A 24,948-nucleotide genomic window follows, 5' to 3' on the forward strand; every position below is an offset into this window, starting at 1 on the left:
TTTCTCTCTGCTCTCCCCTGCTCACGTTGTCTCTCAAAATAAATAAATAAACCTGGAAAGAAAGAAAGAAAGAAAGAAAGAAAGAGAGAGAGAGAGAGAGAGAGAGAGAGAGAGAGAGAGAGAGAAAGAAAGAAAGAAAGAAAGAAAGAAAGAAAGAAAGAAAGAAAAGAAAATCACATGTTTTCTTGTTATGGATTATGTGTATTTTAGAGTGACTAATATAGAAATATCCATATATCTCACATGTGAGAAAAGAACACATAGGACCAAGTTACAAATGCTGCACAAAAAATAATGTTTAGAGTCAGGATGCAGTAGTATCTGTTCTTTAGATCCTTTCAAACAAATCCGCTTTTTTTTTAAATGTTTATTTATTTTTGAGAGAAAGAGACAGAGTGCAAGCGGGGGAGGAGCAGAGAGAGAGGGGGACACAGAACCCGAAGAAGGCTCCAGGCTCTGAGCTTTCAGCACAGAGCCCAACACGGGGCCAAACCCAAGAACCATGAGATCATGACCTGAGCCAAAGTTGGATACTCAACCGACTGAGCCACCCAGGTGTCCCACAAAACCACTTTCTTATCTGTGTCTTGTTTCTGAAGTGGTTCACCTTCTCTTCCTCTAACAAAATGTTCAGAGTGCTCTTTTTCCTTTCCTACCTTTAGTTCTTTAAGTTATAAGTTGTAACCATTGACGTTGACAAGCAATGAGAGAAGACCGAATACCACCCTTTGTCTTTAAAAACTTACCACGTATCTGTTAGGTTCTGCGACCTCTACTGAGGGGAAATGCTCCCGTATGATGAAGTCTAATAATGTCCTGGAGAGAAGAAGGGGAGAGTATCGGCATGCCTCCGTATCAAACCATCTAAATCCACCCTTGACATTCAGGAAGCCATTAGATTCAAGCTTAAATTTTTTAAAACTGAAATAAGATTTTACTCCCAAAACAGCCATAGAGAAATCTTTCCTCAACACCAGTCAAAACTGGAAATGTGTTTCTAAGATAGGATTAGATTCCATCTGATTGTGTTGCAGAGTCAGCTTAGTTCAGTACATACCCAGTGCACATGTCCTGCACCTGCTGTATGCTGCACCCTATGCAAATCCTGACAAGACCCAGACCCAGAATCCAAGCAGAAGTGAACGGAAAAACAAATGGGAAGTTAGAAATAATGCCCAGCGAGTATAGACAACTCTCTCAACAAGCAGGGATGACCACGAGCTCAGTAAACATTTGCTAACGTAAGAGACACAGAGACCCCTCGTGACCAATGTGATGACTTCTCTGCTTTGCTTATTCATTTCCCTCAATGTCTTTTCTCTCCATCTTCTTGGTGGACCAGGCGGAATCTGGATTTATTAAGCTCATAACTACAATATAGGACCCGCATTCCTAATGATTCTAGTTTGCCTATGAGAATTTTTATGAGTTTTTAAAACTGTGTTATCTTAACAAAAGGAAACAGAATTCCTCTTAAAGGAAGAAATTTTTTTCTGAAAACGCATCTTGCTAAGTCTGCTGAAGGAAGATGAAATTTTGTAAGCACAGGTATCACAGGCACCAAGACATCAGAAAATGCTGGAAGCTGTACTGCATGATACAAGGGGAAGAATTGCTTTTGCTCTTTTGAAGCAATCCTCTGTCTCCCCTGCAGAAAAATCTTCACTAAGATGCACCTGTTCTTAAATGCTTTGTGTAAATTCTCCTGTTTGGTTCATTCTGTCCTATTTTTTTTAATGTTTATTTATTTGTTGAGAGAGAAAGAGTGCAAGTGGGAGAGGAGCAGAGAGAGAGGGAGACACAGAATCTGAGGCAGGCTCCAGGCCCCAAGCTGTCAGTACAGAGCCTGACGCAGGGCTTGAACTCATGAACTGTGAGATCATGACCTGAGCCGAAGTCAGACGCTTAACCAACTAAACCACCTAAGCGCCCCTGTTTTTGTCCTATTGAAGGGGCTAAGTTTCAAGTCTGGGTCAACCCAGAGCAAAACAGGCATCTCACACATGTCAAAACCGTGGGAATCCCAGAAGTTATAAGGAGATCTTTCGAGCTCTGCAGGCTGCAGAAGTGGGGGGTTTGAGTCATTTCCACCTAGGTCTCTGAATGGCACAGACCCCCACAGTTGATAGTTGCATTTGAGATTAAAAATTCCTTGGGGAAAGGGTCTACTGTGTCTCACACTTCTTTTAGCATCCTAGAAAACCCACATGATATTAGGCACATAGCAAGTGTTAAAAATAATTATTTATTGAAATATTTGGTTTTACTTATAAGAAAACCAAAGATATTTTAGCTTCACAGCATGTATATAAGCATTTTTAAATTTTCTTCTGTCATTTAACAAAAAAAAAAAAAACCCTCATTTTCTAACCTTAGTAAATCCAGTTCACCATAATGAGCCAAAATTTCTAATGATCCAATTCTAAACCATGATTTTGCAACACGCAGCACTACAGCACCTGAAAAACAAACATTTCAGCATAAGTTAAACTATGCAAATATAGCATAATATGGTTTTCTTAAAATTTAAATTATTTTATTTACTTTATTTTTATTTATTTATTTTTTTGAATGAGAGAGAAAAAGACGGAGAGGGAGAGAAACTCAAGCAGACTCCACGCTCAGTGTGGAGTCTGACATGGGGTTCAATCCCACGACCCTCGGATCATGACCTGAGCTGAAATCAAGAGTCAAACATTCAAACAACTGAGCCAACCAGGTGCCTCCAAATTTAAATTATTTTAATAAAAAATAATACAGTAACTGAATTTATCAGAAAAAAAATTATTTATACCCTAGAAAGGATCAAGGGTTTTTCTCTATTTCTTTAAGCCTTGAATCAGAGTGTCAGTAGCCACAACACTTTCAGAAATACCAAGGCTCCAACCTCACCGAAGGCTGCTCAGTCAGGCTCCAAACATGGGACTCCAGTCTCCTCTGTTGTGACCTTTTCCCTGTAACTTATCCTGAAATAGGGAATCCGTGAATGCTTTCCGTGGCATAGTCCTGCAAGTGCCTTCTATTGGTGTAACTAATTGAAAATTAACTTCAATAAATAAATGTTTGTGTATGTTCTAACTTATGCATACACTAAAGAAATAAAGTGAGTCTATGCATTTTTGTGTTAGTGTTCACAGCCTTCTGTCCTGACTATAGTAGTAAAACAACTAGTAAATAGAATTTGCGGGTTTTTTTTTTTTTTTTTTTTTTTTCCCACAAGGAAGGCTGTACTTATGTGTGTTTAGATGTCAAGATGAAGTCTATCCCAGGCAACTAAACGTCCTGCTCTGCCAGGATCCAATACCACACCTGCTGCTCCCTCTTTCCCTACTCCATGGGCCCCTCCCCTTCTCCCCCTACTAAAGTCCTTCCTAATCTCAAAGATAAATAATCCTTCGTTCCTTTAAGCATGAAGACTTTAGGGGGATTGTTTTTTTATGAAAATCTTGTCAAAACATATCAGGCATGAAATATAAAGAATATAACGTGCACTTAGTGAATCATTGAGAACATCAGTAAAAATCCTGCTCTGTTATATGGTCACGTCCACAGGACCCGAGAGAGCATGTAGGGCTGTCAGCAGCTCTCAATAACTCTGTTGTTTAAGTTGTTAAATGAGTTTATTATTAGGGCACCTGGCTGGTTTAGTCAGTACAGCATGTGACTCTTGATCTCAGGGTAGTGAGGTCAAGCTCCACGTGGGGCATCGAGCTTACTTAAAAAATAAGCAAACAACAAAGAAATAAAATGTATTTCGTACTGATTTTCAATTCTCCCTGCCCAGAGATTCAGGGTCAAGTTTCTCTCACTGTTTCCCTTTCCACACTTCTCACCTCTTCCTAATTTTTTTTTTTTTTTATTTCTGACCTACTAAAGGCTGAGGAAAAAGCTAGTGGAACCGACTGGAAGTGAGCATGAAGTAAGAGCAATGAGGCTGTGAGGAAAGGTCTAAGGGTCTCTCCTCAGAAGGGAGTGTATAAGGGGCGCCTGGGTGGCGCAGTCGGTTAAGCGTCCGACTTCAGCCAGGTCACAATCTCGCGGTCCGTGAGTTCGAGCCCCGCGTCAGGCTCTGGGCTGATGGCTCGGAGCCTGGAGCCTGTTTCCGATTCTGTGTCTCCCTCTCTCTCTGCCCCTCCCCCGTTCATGCTCTGTCTCTCTCTGTCCCAAAAATAAATAAAAAACGTTGAAAAAAAAAAAAATTAAGAAGGGAGCGTATGAACTTTGGCGCCCTGGCTTTGTAACACTTTGCTGGCTGTCCATAACCATTTTTGTTCACTTCCCAGATGTTTGCTCTTTGAAACCAAAGGGCTACGCACATAAGGATGTGAGAAAGGATATTCTGTGGTAACATCATAAAGCGGCAATTACATCTTGAAGAACCACGGGCCATCTTTTAAGAAGACCCGACACAGAGCGACACAGAGCTGTCCAGTATCGGTTACTCTTTAAGAACTTAGGCTAATTGTATGTAAGTATCCTAAAAACCATTGTTACCTCGTTCTTTCACAATGTTTCCATTGTAGAACTGATCTCTCCATACTTCATCGTCACTTACAACCAGACTGAAACATAAGAGAATCCAACAATTAAAGTTAGCGCTTAGCTGCTGGCAAGCTACCAAGAAGTACCTAAAACCATCAGAAACACTGAGAAATCATGCTACCAGAGATTTGTCTGCTCACTTTACTGATACACGTCGGGAGATAACGTGATGCAGTCCTGAAAGTTAGCTTTGAGGAAAAAGGATTTACCTTGCAACTCTGCTGGTTGGAATTCTGAGAGAGTGCATAGCCTCACTGCATAAAAATTCTCTCACTGAGGAACGAAGTACAGCTCTGCCATCACCATTTCTCAGGGAAAATAAGACAAAAAAGATATTCAGTTGTAATTAAGACAAGACCAATTTTTATTTAGATGACTTAAAAAAAATATCAAACTGTACCGGGAATATGGGGTCTTTCCTGAGCCTTTTAATTGGAGCTCCCACTTTTCACCCTGCCTTCAACAACAAAGAAATCTAAGTATTAGAAGATTCATGTTAATATTCACCAGAAAAGCTACTACCCCAGAAAACATGTGGTACCTGTTCATGTAAGTTCCAAGAAGATGGGCTCTTCCATCCCCAAGCTGACCTGCCCAGATCCCAAACTAAGGGAGAAAAAGGGAAATTATTCATGCTTATTAGCCCTTAAAGCTTTCATAGTAATTTTACAGCCAAAGCTTTTTTGTCAAAATTGAGAAATGGGTTGGGGTGCCCGGGTGGCTCAGTTGTTTAGGTGTCCGACTTTTGGCTCAGGTCATGATCTTGCGGTTCATGAGTTCGAGCCCCACATCAGGCTCTTTGCTGACAGCTCAGAGACTGGAGCCTGCTTCGGATTCTGTATCTTCCCTCTCTCTTTGACCCTCCACCGCTTGCATTCTGTCTCTGTCTCTGTCTCTCTCTCAAACATAAACATTACAAAAATTGAGGGGTGTCTGAGTGGCTCAGTTGGTTGAGCATCCAACTTTAGCTCAGGTCATGATCTTGCAGTGCATGGGTTCAAGCCCTGTGTCAGGCTCTGTGCTGACAGCTGAGAGACTGGAGCCTGCTTTGGATTCTGTGTCTCCCTCTCTCTCTGTCCCTCCCCTGTTTGCTCTATCTCAAAAATAAATAAACATTAAAATTTTTTTAATTGTTTCTGATGGTTTTAGGTACTTTAGGTACATTTTTAATTGAGAATTTTTTAAATTGAGAATGGCATTTTTAGGATTATAACAACTTGAATAAAGGTGAAGATGAAATTCAATCAATAAAACATAAGTGAAATTTATTTTAAGAATATAAATTTAAGACATAATTAACTTCATCATCTTACAGCTGAGCTCAAGCTTGTTGGGTGTAGAATACTTAGAACTGATCTATTGATCTATTTAATTCCAGAATATGAACTAGGAACAATTTATTCATAGAAGGTTTGCCAATATTATATGCATCCAGTGTGAAATCAGGAACATACTTGTAACTAAACTTGCATGATTGATTGTTTCCAAATTTTTCTGTTTGCAGTTGCCCAACTCCCAGTTATGCCACTTACTACCTATGGAAATTTGAGTTACTTAATCCCACTGAGGCTGACCTTTCATTTCTGTAAAATGAGATAACCCTTGCCAGGGGTAAGAATGAATGCTAAGAAATGCTTTGTACTATATGCAAGTGCTCCTAAGTTGGCAATTATTTTTACTGCTAACAGTGATTTGCTAACTTGGACAGGACTCCATTTTCTACATGCATGTCACTTCCACCAGAAAGTGGTCTCTGACTTTCTGGGACTAGGAAGGTGGTTCTGTGAATTCCCATAACTCCTATACTTACCCCTTTCATGTTTTGTTGATGTTCTATAATTGGATGTTATAGAATTTGTTTCTTTATCTGTCCCCTCCCCTAGAGTATTAACAATCTGAACAAAGGGGACAGGTCTCATTCACCATTATAGCTCCTGGCACATAAATGGAGTTCTATAAACAGCTGTGAAATATTTAAACTATGTTTATAGTTTTGAGAGAAAAACATGAAATTGAGAAAAATCTACCTGGTATTTTTTCATCTTAACCAGGAACAGATCACCATTAATTTCAGCTACATAATACCTCTAAGAGCACAAATCTGAGAGGTGCTTCGGCAATTTCTAAAATTGACAATACATTAGGTATATGCCACACCATGAAAAAGAAGTAGAAAGAATGGTGAATCCAGAGCCAGGAGTGAAGTCAGGGGAAATAAGAAGGTAATTCTCTGTTAATAAAAGAGAAACCATTTATTGTTCAAAAGGACAAAGCCGTCCTTATAAATATTTGTAATTTCAAATTATAAAGAGAGAAGAGATGAAATGTGAAATTGATAAAAGATTCATCTAACTTACTATATTACAAAGCAAACCTACAAAAAAATACAGCTTAACAAAACTCTGCAGGGCTTAAGGTTTGCATTCATACTTTAACAGTACACATGAGTACTGGTACAAAATGCTAATAAATTTAACCTATATGGGGAATGACTTTTTGAACCACGGGATCCCTATTTTTGGGAGCTAAAACAAAACAAAACAAAACAAAACCATAAGGATCATATAGTCCAGAAGTTTCTAAATTGAGAAACATAGTTCAGCAAAATGTTAATAATTATTCCTTAAGAACAGCACACAATAAAACCCTGCAGTCAAGTATGTTTGAAAAATGGAGTGTTAAAGTAAGTGGATTTCTTTGCCACAGCACTTCTCACAACTCCTGGAATGGTATTGGTCAACCCTTGCACATTACAGATCAACACACTGAGGTTCAAGTTTGTCACAGATGACCCTTAAAGTCTTTCTCAATTCTAATTAGTGGTCTATGTCACTTTGCTTCTCAAGCTTGTGTTAACTTAGCTTCTATGATGCTTTTGCTTCTTAGGACACTGAGGAATGAAAGCAACAAAAATCTGAAAGGAATTACCTGCCCCCAAGAGACCAGAGCCTGATACTATCATTATTATAATAGGTATCATGGAAGCACTTTTCATGTTTCCTAACTTAATCCTTACTCCCACCCTACTACACTTTGTTACCGTTCCTAAAAATTATTCCAGAGTAAACCAGCCTCGGGACAATCAGAGTGTTAAATTAAAAAAAATTTAACGTTTATTTATTTTTGAGAGAGGAGTCGGTGCAAGCAGGGGAGGGACAGAGAGAGAGAGGGAGACACAGAATCTAAAGCAGGCTCCAGGCTCTGAGCTGTCAGCACAGAGCCCCAGGCAGGGCTCAAACCCATGATCACGACCTGAGCTGAAGTCAGACACTTAACCGGCTAAGCCACCCAGGCCCCCCCCACCCCCACCCAGAGTGTTAAATTAATCTTATCTGGTTCACAGGAAAGTCACAGCAAGTTCAACAATTAGTCCTGTGTTCCTTCTCTCTTTTTTTTTTTAATTAGTCAGATACCACCACACCCTGAACTTGCTTCAATATCTTATTTCTAGAAGGCACATTCTTAATTGCTTCAACATACATAATACCCCCAATTAGTCCTAATTAAATTCTAGCAGCTTCTAGCAGTTCTAAAACTTTGTTGTACAGCTGTCCTGGCAAAACTATAATCTCTTTATCCTTCTGAGATTTTATATTGACTTTTTGTGCTACTTTACCTAAATCTCTTGCCAAAACTTCACCAAATGAGTTACCTAGCGATAATTCACAGAAATTTTATATTGGTGCTGCCCCGGTTTTCTCAATTCCATCAAAGAAACTTGGGTTTTATTTTTAACACGGCAAGAAATCACATCAGCAAATTATGAGCATCTTAGGATGACACATTCTTCTAGAAACACCTTGTTGACATCTCAATACACTAACAAAGCAATCAATGCAAAGTAACTTCATTAACTGGACAGCATTTCCACCAACTGTTTGTATTTACATAAGGGAAGTAATGCAGATGCTACTCCTACCTGGTGGCCACCATATCTGTGAGCCAATGGAATGGATCCAGATACTATCTTTTCACCACTCACAAACTGGATAAAATCATCTGTTTCTGAGACAGATAAATCAAGGTCCAAAATATCTTCTAGAACTTCCTGAGGCAGGAAAAAACAAGAAAACAAACAAACAAAAAAAGCCTTACAAACCTAAGTAATCCTTTAAGAACTTTTAACAAAGGAGACTTGATGGAAGAAAGAAAATTAAAAGAAGCTCTTCCAAAAGTACATTAATATTTTTTCATGAGAGATGTATCGTACTTTATATGATTATTTACGCTATTTAGGAAAATTAGTTCTTAGTTTAAAATTTTTTATGTATTTCTTGTGATGCATGGTAAAACAATATTTTTCCTAGTTCATATTCTTTAAAGGAACTAGAAAAAAAGAAAATGTCTTATTTCTATTCCCCAATTCAATTGTATCATGAGAGAACAATTTAGAATCTATTATTAGAGCCCATTTTTAAGAATTTAACTTACTTACCCCCCTTCTTCCAAAAAGTGTATTTTCCTGTAAGATAACTTTAAGATGAAATGGAGTACTAGCTCCAGGAATCAATAGCAAAAAGTGATTTCTAAGAATGACATACTCCAAGTGTGTGTGAATTTTAAACACAAAGATAGGCATTTATCACCTGACTAACAATTCAACTCTAAAAAGTATGAACATCTTTTTAGACAAAATTTACAGTGAATTAAGTATCTGTGTTGTGAAAAAAAAATCAAGCCTAACCTTTGAAACTGCTACAAGACGTACTCTTGATTTCAAAGGAGTAGGGACGGCAATTGAAAAAATACAGTTTTTCACTTTACGAACATAATTTTCTTTAACAGGATCAACTGGCAACACAGCTGATTAAAAAAAACACACAAAAAAACTCAGTGTTCTCATTTATTGCAAACATAGCATTAATATTCCTTAGAAGGGCTACGGTTCTTCAGGAAAATTAATTTATACCGCTATTTTCTTCCCACTTGGGTTAAAGCCTATTCTATCATTTTCAACCATAGCTATCCAATATTCATCTAATACAGTAGATGGAACCACCCAAGAAGATGGGAGATGGAAAAAGTTTAAACCAAGACACATACCCTGTCTTCAAGGATTTTCATTTATAGGAGACCAACAGGATGCACAACATATTTATAAATAAGAATGTATAAATAAAGTGGAGGTGAGCTGCATTACAATTTTACAATTATAGTACCAGCCAATTCAATGGAATCCAACCAAAAAATATTAGGCAGTTAATCACATTCTTTCTGTCCTTCAGAAAATCGTAATTACTGAAGGAAACAGATATGCACATAAATTCTAATACCAGGCAACAGATGTTTTACTAAATGTATAAAACATGTAGTAAAGCACATCTACCTTATTTTAAAAGCTGTACAAAAAAAGAGAGCTTTGAACATGCTTTAGATACTCAACATATTTTATTTTACATTCAATTTTTAAAATCTTAATGTTTTCCTAAAACCAACCAGTTAAAACAAAAAAACAAACAGAAGATGGTAGGTGTACTACTAAAATTACAAAACAAGGGGACACAAAATTTTGTTTCTGGATAGAGATATTATCAAGATGTCAGTGTAGTCAAATTATTTAATAAACATATGGATATCCAGCCAAAATCCCAGTAGAGTTTTTCCGAAGAAACAGATCGTCTTAAGTGTAAATCTTGAAAAATAAAAATTATTTTTTTAGAGAGAAATGGGAGTTTTCCTATCATATTATAAATTATAAGAACACAATTAGCTGGGGCACCTGGGTGGCTCAGTCGGTTAAGCATCCGACTCTTGATTTTGGCTCAGGTCTTGATCCCAGGGTCGTGGGGATTGACCCAGGTCGAGCTCTGCTCTAAGTGTGGAGCCTGCTTAAGATTGCCTTTGCTCCTGTCCCCCACTTGCTCTAAATAAATAAATAAATAAATAAATAGGAAAAAAAAAAAGAATATGATAACTAAAAGGTTAAGATAGATGCAAAGACCAAAGGGACTCAGTGAAAAGCACAGAAACAGTCCAAAGTAATGTTAAGAATGCTCTATATAATTAAAATGATATTTGTAATCAGTAGAGAAAGGTGGCATTGGGACAATCAGTTCAACTGTTTGGCATAACTTTTATTTGTCCCACTCAAGCCTAGGTGAACCAAATGGCAAGTTGTAACAGAAATAAGAGTGATTATCTATCTTTCCCATAGGAGTATAAAAAGAGGCAAATGTGGACCAGATTTAACCTTTACACTTTCCCCTAAATACATGGTAAAGAAGGCACATCATGGGGAACAAATGGGTAGCCAACCAAAAAACAAATGATTTTAGCATTGCCACAGAAAACCTGACAATATGATTAAAAGTAGAAGATCCAACAATGTATTTGAGTCTCTTTTAAGAGATCCACTGTGTGGAAATAGACTAAATTATAATTTATGCATTTGTTATGATGCCCTAACATTTTAATAGAGCACAGGCTATATATACTGTTCATTAATACTCATGATTTTGATTAGTCAGTCATATGTGATCATTGGTCAGGGAAAAAAAGAGGCCAGCTGCTTCAGAGGCACCCAACCCTTCCTTACCTTTGCTCCACTTTACCCAAATAATCAGTCATACACTACAAACCCAAGAGAAAATTCCAAATGTATATTAAGTCTCTATCTTAAGATCTCAGAGATTTCAATAATTCCAAAATTAAATTCTTTAGAATTCAGTTTAGCTAAGAATATGAAATCCACAAAAACTGCTAATCTTTCAGCGCAACTATGTTTGAACCTCTTCTCTCAGTAAATGTTCTTACCACAGTCACCTTGATAATTGATCATTTATCTAATAACATCAAGATGAGATGTTTTCATGCAGTATTATGAATCAAGACACAGTTAAGATGTACATAGTATTATGTATACAGTCTCTCCTTGGCTGTATAACACCTGGTCCTACCATAGATAATGTTTTGAACAGTATCATCATTGTGGAAAGAAAATGTCTTAAAGTATAGTCAACTTTCCAACATTGAAAAAATAACTTCAAAAATGCTTTCAATTACATACTTGCTCCATTTATATCAGTCAGTACTGGTTATTTCATTCCTAGAAGTGCAGTCAAAACAACCCAAGTTGTTCCTAGCCTGTGCACAAGAGTCGGCTCTTTGGCAGTTCCTTACACAGCTCGGTGGTTTTAACTTCCTATACACATGTTTAGCCTAGTTGGGTCAAAAGAACTACTTGTATTCTGCATGTCCTATTGATGGGTTATTCTTCATCAAAAGTTTAGCTATCTATAATGTTGGAAACCTTCACAAATTTCATCTGCTTCCCCAACTTAGCCTTGCATAAGGCTATATACTTAGCCATAAAATATCTTTTTTAAAGAGCCAGATGTTTTGTTTTAACCTGGAAAACAATCTCCAAATGAAAATGGCCGGACAGAATGGTGTAGTGCTGTATCTGGGAGCTTGGCAAGACATGTAACTCTGCCATGTTTCCCTGTGTGTGAAAAAGGGCAAATGATAGTATCTAAGTAGTAGCATTGTTGTAAATAATTTATTGCTACACTTTACCACCGCAAATTGTACCTGTTGAATATTTAATATACAGACCTATATCAAGATAAGCCATAGATGTGTATAAACAACCTTTATTTGTAAAGCACCTCATATTATTTTTTACATACTACTTTTAAGATTGGGGGGAAAATCATAAAATTGGCTTATTTAAATAAGCCTTATTTTATGCTTTTATTCAGTAAAAACTAACACTTTGAATATAAATATAAAAATAATGTGCTCAGCTATTCCACGGGCACTTTCACTTTTTAAATGCAAAACGCATGGTTCAAAAGAACAGGAAAAAAAAATCAGAGAATTGCAGTTGCCTATTTTGCTGGTCTGTTTCCCCATAACGGTGACTTTTTGAAGACAGATGTTTCTTTCATTCTGTATCCAAAATGCCTACACTTTCTCTCATTGGCCCTATTTGTGTCATGTTGAATGACTGCAGGACGGATTTGATGTAAGTGCGCTCTCTCATTATATGAGAGAAGTAGATCTGGCTATAGAATTAAGGAAAGGTCTTTCTAACTCACATCAGGTACTAATCCTGTACATTCTCCGGTATCTCCCACACTGGCAAGTTACATCCAGCATTACCAAATACTAAGCAATTTCACACAGCTCAGTACACCCACGGGTGGGACTCCTACCCAGTTATGAGCAACACCGCCAAACTATGCCACCATATACCTAAAAGGTTCTCAGAGGACAGAGTCCAAAAGTCGAGAGACAAGGCTAACTTAGCTTCTGCCTCACAATAGCCCAGCTCGTGTTTCGACTTGTTTCTGGAAAGAAGCAAGAGGTGGGCACTTCCCTCGAGGTCAGGTAGCAATAGGCAGCAGACAACGCTGGGGCAGGTCACGCCAAAGAGAAGCAGCCGTGGAAACGCGAGACCCCGGATCAGACAGCAAAACGGGAATCTGATTCTTTGAGTCATAGCTCTGTCTAAATACGCGGAACAAGAGTCTGGCGCACGGTGGCAATTGTTAACAGCCGGTTCCCCAAAGATCCTTTTTTTTTTTTTTTTTTTTTTTGGCTGTGTCTGATGGGAGCTCCTAGCTTCCCGGAGGGTGGGCAGGAGTTCGGGAGAAACTGCTCGCCCAAGTGAAATGTCCCGCTTAGTTACGGGGACCGGCAAGGGGCCACCCCCGCAAGTTTAGGGCTGCGGTGGCGCCTAAGGTTCCGCGAGGCCCTTCCGGGGAAGCGCCGGTGGCGCTAGCCCCGCTCTGGAACGAGCTACCGCAGCCCGGGGCGAGGTCGAAGCACTTCCTGTGCCAAGTTTCCGGCTCCGGGTCCCGGGGGGAAGACCGCCCGGCCACAGGCGGAGCCAGCGCTCCGCCGCGGCTTTCAGACTCGGACCCTATGGCTTCGTGCCGGTGGCCCTGGCGGCGCTGCTACTCCTGGAGGCCGGCTGCCCGGAGCCCCGGGCCCGGCTCCCCGGGCCGCACGGGGCCCCCCGGGCCGCCCGCCGCTGCCGACGGCGGCGTGCAGGTGAGGAGGCCCTGAGGCGGGCGCGGCGGCGGGGCGCAGAGGTCACCGCGCCAGTGATAGCGGCACGGATGAATATGAATGGGAACGCGCGGCAAGTGCGCCGGGGCAGGGGGCCGCGAGGCTGCGCTGCAATGGGACCCGGGGCTGGATGGGCCCCGGGATGGGCCCGAGCCCCGCCGGGCGTATGCCTGATGTTGGGGCGCCCTGCGCGAGTCATCAAAGCGCGGTCCTGGGGACCCAGGCGCTTTGGGGTTTGGGGAAATAGCGGTGGATGAGGAGCCGGGTCTCAGGGAAAGTGGAGGGAGGGCAGCCAGGTTGTCTCCTGGCCTGTGGACCTAGTGCAGCCTGGAGACCGAATGCAGCTGTTTCCTTTCGATTTACACCCAGGGCTTCTGGAGGAGCGGTCTTAATTAGGACTTAAGAGCAAAAGGTGCTCTGAGCGCTCTGGGATCCAGCGGATCCAGGTGGGCTCGGAATAGGCGGAAGAGGCTTCGTGTAGGGCTGATGCTCAGAGTGGACCGGATTTCAGTCCTACGGTAGTTGCTTCCCGGCCGGGGAGAGCCTACCTGGACGGGGTAGAAGGTCACAGCAAGGAGAAGAGGCCTGAGGATGTCACAAGTAGAGAAACGTTGAACTTTGATTTCATGTGACCTCTTGAAGTAGAGTAAGAATCTCAGCACTAACCATGACTGCTTGACTCTCTGCCCTGCAGCCCTTGGGCCCAGTCAGTTTTCTCCCTTTCCCGCCAGTTTAGCCCCTGTAGATTGACATGTTCTGTGGCTTCATGAGTCTTTCCTGCACTGATTGACTCTCCACGTGCCATGGGTAGGCCCATATTGTTTAGAGAAACTGAGCAAAATCTATCTACTCACTGTCCTTTTTAGAGACTTCTCCAGTCACACAGTAATTATTATGTTTTCCTTTCATCCACAAGGCTCGTTTTTAAAAAGTTTATTGAATTTAGGACTTTTCTGTTTTGGTTGGCTTTGGGACACTTCATATTCCCATGTACCCTTCAGACACCATGTACCTGTATGAAATATGTAGCATTTATAAATGTCTGCTTTGTAACAAGGTGGATACATGTCACAACTTATCCAGAATGGACATTTGGGGACAGAATAGCAACTGGGCCCGCAGACCGACAGTAAAAAGAGAATATGGGAAATGAAAGTCTCCGGGCTTTGCTGGGACCCATTTCAGTACAGTCCTAGCCAGACTTCAAATACTTACAGTGTCACAGAGGAAGGCATTATTGGGAGAGATGTTGGCACCCACCATCTGATGGCACTGGATACTTGTTTTCTTGGACACTCCTTTTTATTGATTTATTTACACTCTAGTATAATTAACAGTGTTATATTGGTTTCAGATGTGCAATGTAGTGATTTGACTGTTCTATACATTACTCAGTGCTCATCAAGAGAAATGTTACTGTTGATCATCACCCTTCACCTATCTCACCCATCCCCCCACCCGCCTGCCTTCTGGTAACCAGCAGTTTGTTCTCTGTAGTTAAGAGCCTGTTTTTTGGTTTGTCTCTTTTTTTTCTTTGTTCATTTGTTTTGTTTCTTAAATTCCACGTGCAATCCTTTGCTATTTGTCTTTGACTGACTTGTTTCGGTTAGAAAGTCAGCATTACCCTCTCTAGCTCCATCCATGTTGTTATAAACGGCAAGATTTCATTCTTTTTAATGGATAATATTCCATTGTATATGTACCACAGCATTTTTATCCATTCATCCATCAATGAACACTTGAGGTCCTTCCATATTTTGGCTATTGTGAATAATACTGCAATAAACACCGGGGTGCATATACCATTTCGAATTAGCATTTATTTTCATATTTTTTGGGTAAATACCCAGTGATGGAATTACTGGATCATATGGGAATTCTGTGTAATTTTTAGGGGGACCTCTGTGCTGTCTTCCATGGTGGCTGCACCAGTTTGAATTCCCACCAACAGTGCACAAGCTTTCCTTTGGAAAACATGGCTCCATCTTAAAGCAGAAGATACCTTGACTGAGTAGACATTAAATACTGCAGATACTATAGATATGCAAAGACTGTATTAAATGTGTACAGTGTGTTAGGCTCTGAGCTAAGACCTTTACACAACTTCTCCGAATTAATTGCAGCATCTCTCTGTGAGTAGGTATTAGCAGAAAGATGTCACAAGGTAACATGGCCAGGAAATGTTGGGATTTGAACCAAGATCCATCTTCCAAAGACCATGGTTTTAATAACTATTAGGCTGCCTAGTGGTTCAGAGCACTCCATATTAGCTGTGTAATTTTAACTCTTCGCCCCAGGTTAGATTAGGTCTCAAACTGAGTATTATAATGAAATACTGAATTTGTATGAATTAATTACAAAGGCTGAAACAAGTAGGTTAAATGTCATATAATGGTAAAATCAAAAGATCACCTCGCTTTCTTGGGACATCATAAATGTTCTTATTGGTCTAATGAATGTATAATGTTATTGTGGAACGACTAGGACTCAGCCAGTCTTCCTTGGCGACTGCCTGCCTGGCAAAGTCAACCTTTATTGTCATTTTAATATGTGTAAAGCAATATGTGTTCACTAGGAAAAAGTCAGAAAATATAAAAGCAAAAAAGGAATAAAACAAAAAACTCCCACAATCCTATTTATTCAGAAATTACTATGTTTAATACCCTGGTTTATACACTTTTAAACCCCATTGTGTATCTTATTTGTGCATGCACGTATGTAAAAATTTTTGTTGCGATCACATAATACATACGGTTTTGTAGATGCTTTTTCCTTTTGATATATTGTTAACATATCTGTATATCAGTTTTTCAGGCTTGACTTTTCTGAACTTCAAGTTCCCCAGCTCTATAAAAGCAAGTACTTATGAGGGTCATAGTGTAAAAGCACTTTGTAAGACTTTATTGCAAGTAGAGTGGATTAGTTTTATTTTTTTTGCGCTAAATTTGTCCTTTTTGTCAAAATAGGTACTTTAAATACAGAGCCCTTACCACATTAAATCGGTAAATCAGTAATTTTTTTTTTTTTTTTTTTTTTTTTTTTTTTTTTTTTTTTTTTTTTTTTTTTTTTTTAAATAAACTCCGCACCCAAGGTGTGGCTCCAACTCACTCTCAGGACTCTTGATCTCAGGATCCTGAGATCAAGAGTCACATGGTCTATTGGCTGAGCCAGCCATGTACCCCAGTATATTAGTAATTTTTGAAATGACCGTGTCCCTGAATTCTTTAAGATGGTCAGTTTGTATCTTTGGGTCCCCCATGCCTGTCATATTTCCTGGCCCATAATAGTGCTCAGTAATCATTGGAACTAACATTTGTTGTCACCACCCCTAAATCTCTTTGTAGTCTTCTGTTCTTGATCTCTAAGTTAATATTTTCAAAATGTGCCACTGAACTCGTTTTTTAACATTACTGATCAGGCAGTACTATTTCCCAGCATGTTTCCCAGTGTTCGTGCTCACTTCGGCAGCACATACACTAAAATTGGAAGGATGCAGAGAAGATTACCACTAGCACGGCCCCTGCACAAGGGTGACACGCAAATTCGTGAAGCGTTTCATATTTTTAAAAAATAATAATAAAATAAAATAGGCAGTGTTCGTTTAGCAATGGAAATTTCCTTCCTCAACATTGAAATCTTTTTCCCTCTCACCATCCAGGCTGATGCTTGGGGGAGCTTGATTATTCTTTGTTTTAAACTGGTTGAAGAATATAAATCTTTACTATTCTCTGACCAATCTTAGTTAAATGGAAGGAAATTGTTTTAAAACTACTTTTCAAATCTGAAAGGATAGATAGGAATATAGAAACTAGCTTTCTTTGGAGAAAGGGATAGATTATAGATGTGTTCTTTTCTTATATATTCCGTAATGACAAATACTGCTTTTGTAATAAGGTAATTTTATTATTTTCTGAAGTTTGCAATCTACCTACAAGGGACAACTAAAGACTGTATTTATTATGAGCTATGGAGGTTTTATTTATCTGGCATTATAAACAATTTTTGCATGAATATTCTTATAGGTTTCTTAATGCTTTTATTTTGTAGATATCCTACTCTAATCTTGTGAAGAGTTTAACATCTGCTTTTTCAAATAGGTATAGTATGTCACGGTAAGTTTATAATCTGTATTACAACCACTAAAGTTGTTAGCCATATTGCCAGTGAATTTCTGTTCTAAACTGTGGGGGGCTACTCCAACAAATTGAATATTTTGTCTCACTACGTGCCACGGTATCGCTCTGTGTGACCTCTGCCTTTTCAAAAAAATGGGAGTATAATAAAATTTAAACTCAGAACACAATAAACTAGTTTAGTATTTGATTTTGTGGGTTCTCGAGTTCCTGATTATAAAAATAAGCTATTTATGTATTGTTGAGCAAGAACAGAATTCTGTGTGTTCTAAATTGTAATGACCATTCATGCTTAATTTCCAGCAAGTATATGTATATGAATATGTGTATATAATTCTTACTTAAAAATGAAATTATCTCACTTAATAGAATGGCACTCAGTCTTACGTTGTGTGCTTCGTGCTTGTCCCAGGTTCCATCACACAACGTCAGCAGCGTGCTGTTGTAGTAAAACACGGAGTGGTGAGAAATACACCGATCCTTTCAAACTCGGTTGGAGAGACTTGAAAGATCTGTATGAAGACATTAGAAAGGTAAGAGAGCTTTGATAGTACTGTCAGTAATGTTGATTTCTTAGAATTGTGTACACTGTCATTGCAGACTTGATTCACGAGTGTCAAGTTTCAAATGTTTCTTGGGCAACATAGGGGGGCGGTATGGAGGGTACAGTACATGTCCCCATCCAGAGTGGCATTATCACAGAGCTGGGGAACTGAAAAAACCGGTACTTACCCTCCCTTATTCCTTCACCTGCTCCAGGCATATTGAAGTGCTTGAAGATCAGTGCCAGACTGCCCCCAAATGGGGCTTTATGTATTAAATGCTTTTATCCACAAAACTTTTGGTGGATTCTCAGATGCTGCCCAGAAATATTCATGTGCCCCTCATCAGCTTCCTTCCCTTTCAGGGTCCTCCACTTTCCTCCTCAAACCCTTACCTTACTCTCCTGTTCTCATAGCAACGGCCACTTCCTATTTAATAGACTGAGGGGAGGCCTTTAGGAGTCACTCTCTGGACACCTGCTTTGTTACCATTTACGTACCCATCTGCATGCTTTCCTCCCACCTCAGTGAAGTAAATGTTCCCTCCCTTTCCAGGAGGAAAGGCCTTTCCAGGCCTCCCTTTGCCTCCAGCTTAGTCCCGTGCCCTTTGCCTCCTCAGTGCCTTAGGAATTAGTCCTGCCATTGCCTGTTCCCTCTCCTTTCTCTGCAGGCTCTCCCTCTTCACCTCTCTCACAGCCAATGTTGATGTTCCCGTTTGTTCATCCTTTAAAGCGCCATCCCTTGAGCCTTGTTCCCCCTTCCCTTCCAGTACGGTATTCCCTGCCTCTTTCTTTTGGCCCTTTCAAGTTTCCTCCAGCGTCCCTCTGCAGCTTCCTTTCCAGGCTCCCCTCTAAAACTGCCTTTGCCAGCCCATAGCTTCCATAGCACCTTCTGCTAAATCCATTGGACACTTGGTTTTTATCTCCTGTGACTTTATTGAACATTGGACACTGTTGACCACTCCCAACAATGTGGAACACTTCCCAAATAATATGTCTGTTCCAGGTTGAATTGTCTCTCTTAAAACCACACATCTAACTACTCCCTGGTCAGCTCCATGGAATGTCCATGACTGTCTCAAATGTAACCTATCTGAAACTCTGCTTTCCCTTCCTAATTGTTTTTTCTTGTTTTTCCTGTTCATTGAAGGTGCTGCCTGAGAACCCCAGGCAGGATCCTGGAATTGTTCCTCTTCTCCTTTCATGTCCTCCTTGTCTGTTTCTTGCCTTCCATCCCCACAGTCTAGGCCAGGCCACTGCTGCTTCTGTGGCCCTGTCACTGTTGCTCTCCTGCCTCCCCCCGCCCCCAGCCAGCAGTGCCCCCTTTGTGCTCCCAGAGGAGCTGTGCTTATCTCAGAGCAGCACCCATCACACTGTGTATTGTAATTATTGTTGTACCTCTCACCCTCTAGACTGAGCTCCTTATAGGACTCATTTTACTTTGCAATCTCTGCGTTTATTACTGTGTTTGGTACTAAAGTCGCTATCTTAGTTAAAGCCTGTCCCACTGTACTGTGTTCACCTGAGCCTGGCTGATGGTCCTCTGGGTCCATTCTTAGCTCCCATTTCTTTGGGGACATAAGCTGTGGTTCATCATAGCAAGTCCGTGAGAGGCAGGTACAGTAAACACATGTCCATCGCCTGGAAGCCTCTCCCTTCTCTTCATGAATCAAAATCCTTCTTATTCTTTAATCCCAGATCAAAGCTTATACCTTCCATTAAATAGTTGGTTCTCTAGCCCATGCTGATTTTTCCCTTCTCTGAACTTTTACTGCATTTGATTTAATTTACATTTATTTTTTTTAATTTTTTTTAATCTCACTTTTGAGAGAGAGAGAAGACAGAGTCAGAGTGTGAGCAGGGGAGGGGCAGAGAGAGAGAGAGAGAGAGAGAGAGAGAGAGAAATACAGAATCTGAAGCAGGCTCCAGGCTCTGAGCTGTCAGCACAGAGCCTGATGTGGGCTTGAACTCACAAACTGCAAGTTCATGACTTGAGCCGAAGTCGGACGATTAATCGACTGAGCTACCCAGGTACCCCTTACTACATTTCATTTAATTATGTCATCGCCCAAGTTACCATTCTGAACATTTTATATTTTTAAGAAATTTTATCTTCCCAACTCAATTGTAAGCTCCTCACAGTCTGGAAAACTGTGTCTGAAACTTCCTCTGTGAACCTTTCACCTGTCTGGCCGAGTCAGGCTTACTGATCCCTGCTTCTCCCTGGCTGTCCCCTTGTCTTCCTGCCCCTGGTACACAGCTTTGACTCCCACCCCAGACACTCCTTTAACACCTGCTTCATTGGCTCCCACACTCCCTGCCTTTGTCCTCTCCCCTCCATCTTCCAAGCTGCTACCTGCCCCTATCCAGCTGTCACTGTAGCCAGCTGTTACTGGCCCAGAGTCCCTGGGCCACCTGGTACTTTCCTGCTCATCCCTGGAGTCTGCTGGAGTCACAGGGGCAGGCGGCACTGCTCACCCTTGCCCTTACCTTAGGCCACTCAGGCGGGCCAGGCATTGCTTGTGGCCCAGCTGCAGGACAGCCAGTTTTGTGACAATACAGTGTTAGCACCTTTTCCAGCTGAGTGTTGAATCTCTCAAGTGAAATGAGTACACTGAATACAACTGAGTCCACTGAAATCAAATCAGGGTTTTGTAAAAAATCCTGTTGACTTTTGTGCCATTGTGATGCCATATTGACACAGAGAAACTTTATTCCAGGAACTAGTCATATCTACAACCGAACTTAAGGAAATGTCTGAATACTACTTCGATGGTAAAGGAAAAGCCTTTCGACCAATTATTGTGGTGCTAATGGCCCGGGCGTGTAATATCCATCATAATAACTCCCGGTGAGTTACTGACTTTCACTCCTCTGGCGTTTTTTTTATATTTGCCAAATCTTCCTCCCCAAGCTTGCCACTTAGTTCCCTGTTGAAGAGGTAGCATTTATCTAAGAATCCACTTTGTGGTGAGTAGTTTCTGACTTTGAGTCACCAGAGTCCACCGGTATAGGCATCTTCCTTTTCCACACTTTAATGCCCTCAAAGAACAACTTCAGCTGCAAATAAGCATTTCGAAAAGAATTTTAAAAGCCAGATTTGGTTTTCCCACTCCGAAGTGAAGAATAGCAGGGTGTATGCATACGTGTAATCATAATACACACAGAGCAGTTAGTCCAAAGGTTATCATTAAAAGTCATGAGCTACGCCCACTGTGCTTCAAGTCTGGGCACCACACCCCCGAGAGCCTGCCTTCCCATGACCTTTGGAAATCTGCCAAAGAAAAATCTTGAAAGAAGGCGTTTTGACTGTTGGCCTTCAGCTTTTGTGTTTTGAACATACATAAAATCGTTAAACATTGAAACCGTGGTATCAAAGGAAATCTTAAAAGGAAAAAGGATTGACCTGTTACTGTAGGCAGCCATCTTTGCAGTTCCCTCATCCCCTCTACTCTTGTACCCAGTCAGTCATACTGTGTATATAGGATTGCATTCTGCTTTGTTTACTCCCAACTGTGTTTTCACTGTTTACCACGATGCTGGAGTGTCTTCATGGTTGTTATTTTTACATCGTGTGATGTACCAATGGAAATTCCAGTACACCATAATGTACTCATCCATTTCTCTAAGGCTGGACATCTCTATGATATCCCCTCCTCCCAGTAGATGGTACTTTGAGGAATGCCTCAAGAGGGTCAGGTGTTGCCTCTCAGCAGCTGCTCTCCTCAGCCTGTGTCGGCCTTTTGTTCCCCGCTGCTGGGCCTCCAGCTCCAGCACAGTACGCCACCTCAGAGTGCCTCCCACCCACCCTCCGAGACTCACTGAGTGCTCACAGTGCAGCTTCAACAGACAGAGCTCTCTGGCAGTGGGCCTTTCACTGTCCTCAGGTCCGCTTCCACTTCACCGGGGAGGCAGAGCAGCAGAAATGAACCACATTTGAATACATCTCATGTGACCTAGAGCAGGGTTTCTTGGCCTTGACGTGACCGATGTTTTGGACCAAATAATTCTTTGTGTGGGGGCTGTCATGTGTAGTATAGATGTTTAGCAGCATCCCTTGCCTCCCCCCGTGAGATGCCAGTTGCACCCCCTGCCAAGTTGATGAGCACCAAAAATGTCTCCAGACATTGCCAAATGTCCCCAGGGAGCAAAATCATCCCTGTCGAGAACCACTGGACTAGAGAGAGTGTGTGTTTATATTTTTATTTCTCAGATTTATGCGTAATACAGTCTGTTACCCTCAGAGATGACATGGGAAGGAAAACATTCCGCATCACTCCAAATCCTCTCCGGCTCTCCCCATGGTTGCAAGTTTTTTCAGTTTCCCTTACTGAAACTATAAACCGTTAGTTATGGAAAACATGGGAGGATATAACACAACAAAGGCATTGCTAGTTTAAAAAGTTAAGTTCGGGGCGCCTGGGTGGCTCAGTCAGTTGGGCGGCCGACTTCAGCTCAGGTCATGATCTCGCGGTCCGTGAGTTCGAGCCCCGCGTCGGGCTCTGTGCTGACCCGCTCAGAGCCTGGAGCCTGTTTCGGATTCTGTGTCTCCCTCTCTCTCTGACCCTCCCCCGTTCGTGCTCTGTCTCTCTCTGTCTCAAAAATAAATCAAATAAATGTTAAAAAAAAAATTTTTTTTAAATAAAAAGTTAAGTTTGAGGGGCGCCTGGCTGGCTCGGTCGGTGGAGCAGGTGACTCTTGATTTTAGGAGTGTGAGTTGGAGCACCACGTTGTGGGTAGTGTTGACTTAAGTAAAATAAAAAGTAAGTTCAACACTGCCCTCTCTGGGGTGTTCTAGCTGGGGCCTCATTCTCCCGTAAGCGATTGGAGCAGGGCTCACCAAAGACACAGTGCAGAGGCAGTGTCCCGCATTGGAGTGGGAGTCACAGTGGTGGCGTGCACTCAAGTCGTATACCACAGTATCCAGCATCTTGAGAATATTTGCTTCATAAAACCCTTTTGAATCGGGCTCATCATTAGCTAAATATCCAGCTGTGCCTCTTACGGCAAACAGACGTGTGGGAGTCGGGGAGCTTGTGGAGACCTGGGCCATTTCTGGCTCTGCTTGCTGAGAAAGACCTAGAACAACATTGACAAAAGGTAGCTGGAGATTCAGGGGCGGGAGCCACAGAGCTTGTTTGCAGCCAGCACTGCCAGAGACGTTCCCAAGCCCCAGTAGCACTAGAACCCATTCCAGTACTTCAATTGAGAGATCCCTGCTTTGTTGTTTGACAACCCAGGTTTAATGGCTTCTCTGTGGCTTATCAGATGTTATCTTCTTGTCTGTGAAATATGTATTACATAGGTAAGTAATAATCCTGGTGAGGGTTTTAGAAAACCGAATAGAGCAGATACCTAAGAAATAGCGAGGGGGAGGGATGCCTGGGTGGCTCAGTCTGTTATGCCTCCAACTCTTGATTTTTGCTCAGGTCCTAATCATATGGTTTGTTGGATTGAGTCCCGAATTGGGCTCTGCGCTGACAGTGCGGAACCTGCTTGGGATTCTCTCTCGCTCGCTCTCGCTCTCTGCCCCTCCCCCGCTCATACATGCACTCTTTCTCTCAAAATAGATATTAAAAAAAAATAGCAATGGGGATTTTAATTGATTTTTCTTTTTCCTTTATTAAGCTTTTCAGCTGTCCATTAAATATTCTTTGCTAGATTACTGAGACTTCTTAACCTGAGGTCTGTGGGTGTTATGGGGGTCTGTGAGTCCTTAGAATTGTACACAAAATTTTTTGTGTATTTCTGTTTTTCGGGGGAAGGGTCTCTGAAGCTTATAATACATTCTCAAAAGGTAATACGGTCCTGAAGAGCTTAAGTCTCAATCTTTACATTTCTTGCCTGTATCCTAATAACTACAGTACCTGGGCTGGTAAAATAGGAGTGCACACAACAGATGATTCAGACTGAAAGGTCCAGAAAACAGCTGGGCTGCTTCTGAAATGTGCCGCCTAGATCCTTCTTATTGAACAACTCTCGCTTCAGTGAAGGACTCTGTGCTGACCAGGTCTCCTTGACAGAGAACATTCAATTCTCAGCCTCTTCAAGAATATGTTAGCTGCAGAAAATCCTCTTGCTGGAGGCCATGAACTTCTCAAGCCAGCCCACATTCAGGGATTGAGGGAGGTGAGGGGCCATCGTGGCTCCAGAGCACGCTATGGATGGGCCTGCACTGCAGAAACTTCTCGCTCTACCCAGGCCTGTTTCCTCCTCTCCCCCTCCCAGCTGTTGACACCCAGGGCACTCCTGGATAGACAGGCATCCTGTATTCTAAACTTCAGAGTCTGCTTCCCAGAGAACCCAGCCTGCCACAGAGCTCAGCAAACTAACTGTAGGTCAGGACTTACTTTATTAAAGAAATTAGATCAAAAATGATTTCTGTAAAATCGCTCCACTCGCTGAATGCTGCAGCACAACTGTGGTGTCTCATCTTCCTCAAGCCAAACCCTCTGCTCGGCTGCCTCATTGAAGGGATCTATTCTTGTCATTGATCTTGGCACCATCCGTTCCTGTGTGGAAGTCTTCCGGCACTGGAAGTGGCTATTGCTGCTAGTGATTGGGGTGACAGGACTGCCTACATTATATTGGCCATGTGTGTATCTGTCTTGATTGTGCAAATTGGGCACTCAAACAACTGAGTCATCCAGGCACCCCAGTTCACTTTCATTTTTAATGAGGGTTTTAAAGATACTGATTAGCGTGTAGATGTCTGTT

General features: G+C 41.3%; 2 protein-coding genes and 1 pseudogene across 13 annotated transcripts in view; 2 read left to right on the forward strand and 1 right to left on the reverse strand.

The window, feature by feature from the left end:
• LOC122223990 (protein adenylyltransferase SelO-like) overlaps window positions 1–13,298 on the reverse strand; it is a 35,068-nt gene extending 21,770 nt beyond the window's left edge. For both annotated transcript variants that reach the window (XM_042945158.1, XM_042945157.1), the window contains exons 1-9: window positions 12,739–13,298; window positions 9,227–9,345; window positions 8,462–8,590; window positions 5,084–5,148; window positions 4,943–4,999; window positions 4,752–4,850; window positions 4,495–4,562; window positions 2,372–2,459; window positions 747–816 (exon numbers count right to left, since the gene is read on the reverse strand). In XM_042945158.1, the coding sequence (XP_042801092.1) occupies window positions 747–816; window positions 2,372–2,459; window positions 4,495–4,562; window positions 4,752–4,850; window positions 4,943–4,999; window positions 5,084–5,148; window positions 8,462–8,590; window positions 9,227–9,345; window positions 12,739–12,985 (942 nt within the window). In that variant the 5' untranslated portion in view covers window positions 12,986–13,298. The remainder of the gene's footprint in view (window positions 1–746; window positions 817–2,371; window positions 2,460–4,494; window positions 4,563–4,751; window positions 4,851–4,942; window positions 5,000–5,083; window positions 5,149–8,461; window positions 8,591–9,226; window positions 9,346–12,738) is intronic.
• Window positions 13,299–13,364: 66 nt separating this feature from the next.
• The window catches only part of PDSS1 (decaprenyl diphosphate synthase subunit 1), a 42,257-nt gene continuing 30,673 nt past the window's right edge, over window positions 13,365–24,948 (forward strand). For all 11 annotated transcript variants that reach the window (XR_006204596.1, XR_006204599.1, XR_006204600.1 and 8 more), the window contains exons 1-4: window positions 13,365–13,539; window positions 17,605–17,669; window positions 18,103–18,223; window positions 20,952–21,082. Coding sequence is in view for 4 of the 11 variants with exons in the window: in XM_042945167.1 (XP_042801101.1) it covers window positions 13,411–13,539; window positions 17,605–17,669; window positions 18,103–18,223; window positions 20,952–21,082 (446 nt within the window). In the remaining 7 variants the exon portion in view is untranslated. The remainder of the gene's footprint in view (window positions 13,540–17,604; window positions 17,670–18,102; window positions 18,224–20,951; window positions 21,083–24,948) is intronic.
• LOC122225673 lies at window positions 17,010–17,122 on the forward strand (annotated as a pseudogene).

Source organism: Panthera leo, chromosome B4, assembly GCF_018350215.1.
Source record: "Panthera leo isolate Ple1 chromosome B4, P.leo_Ple1_pat1.1, whole genome shotgun sequence".
Lineage (NCBI taxonomy): Eukaryota > Metazoa > Chordata > Mammalia > Carnivora > Felidae > Panthera > Panthera leo.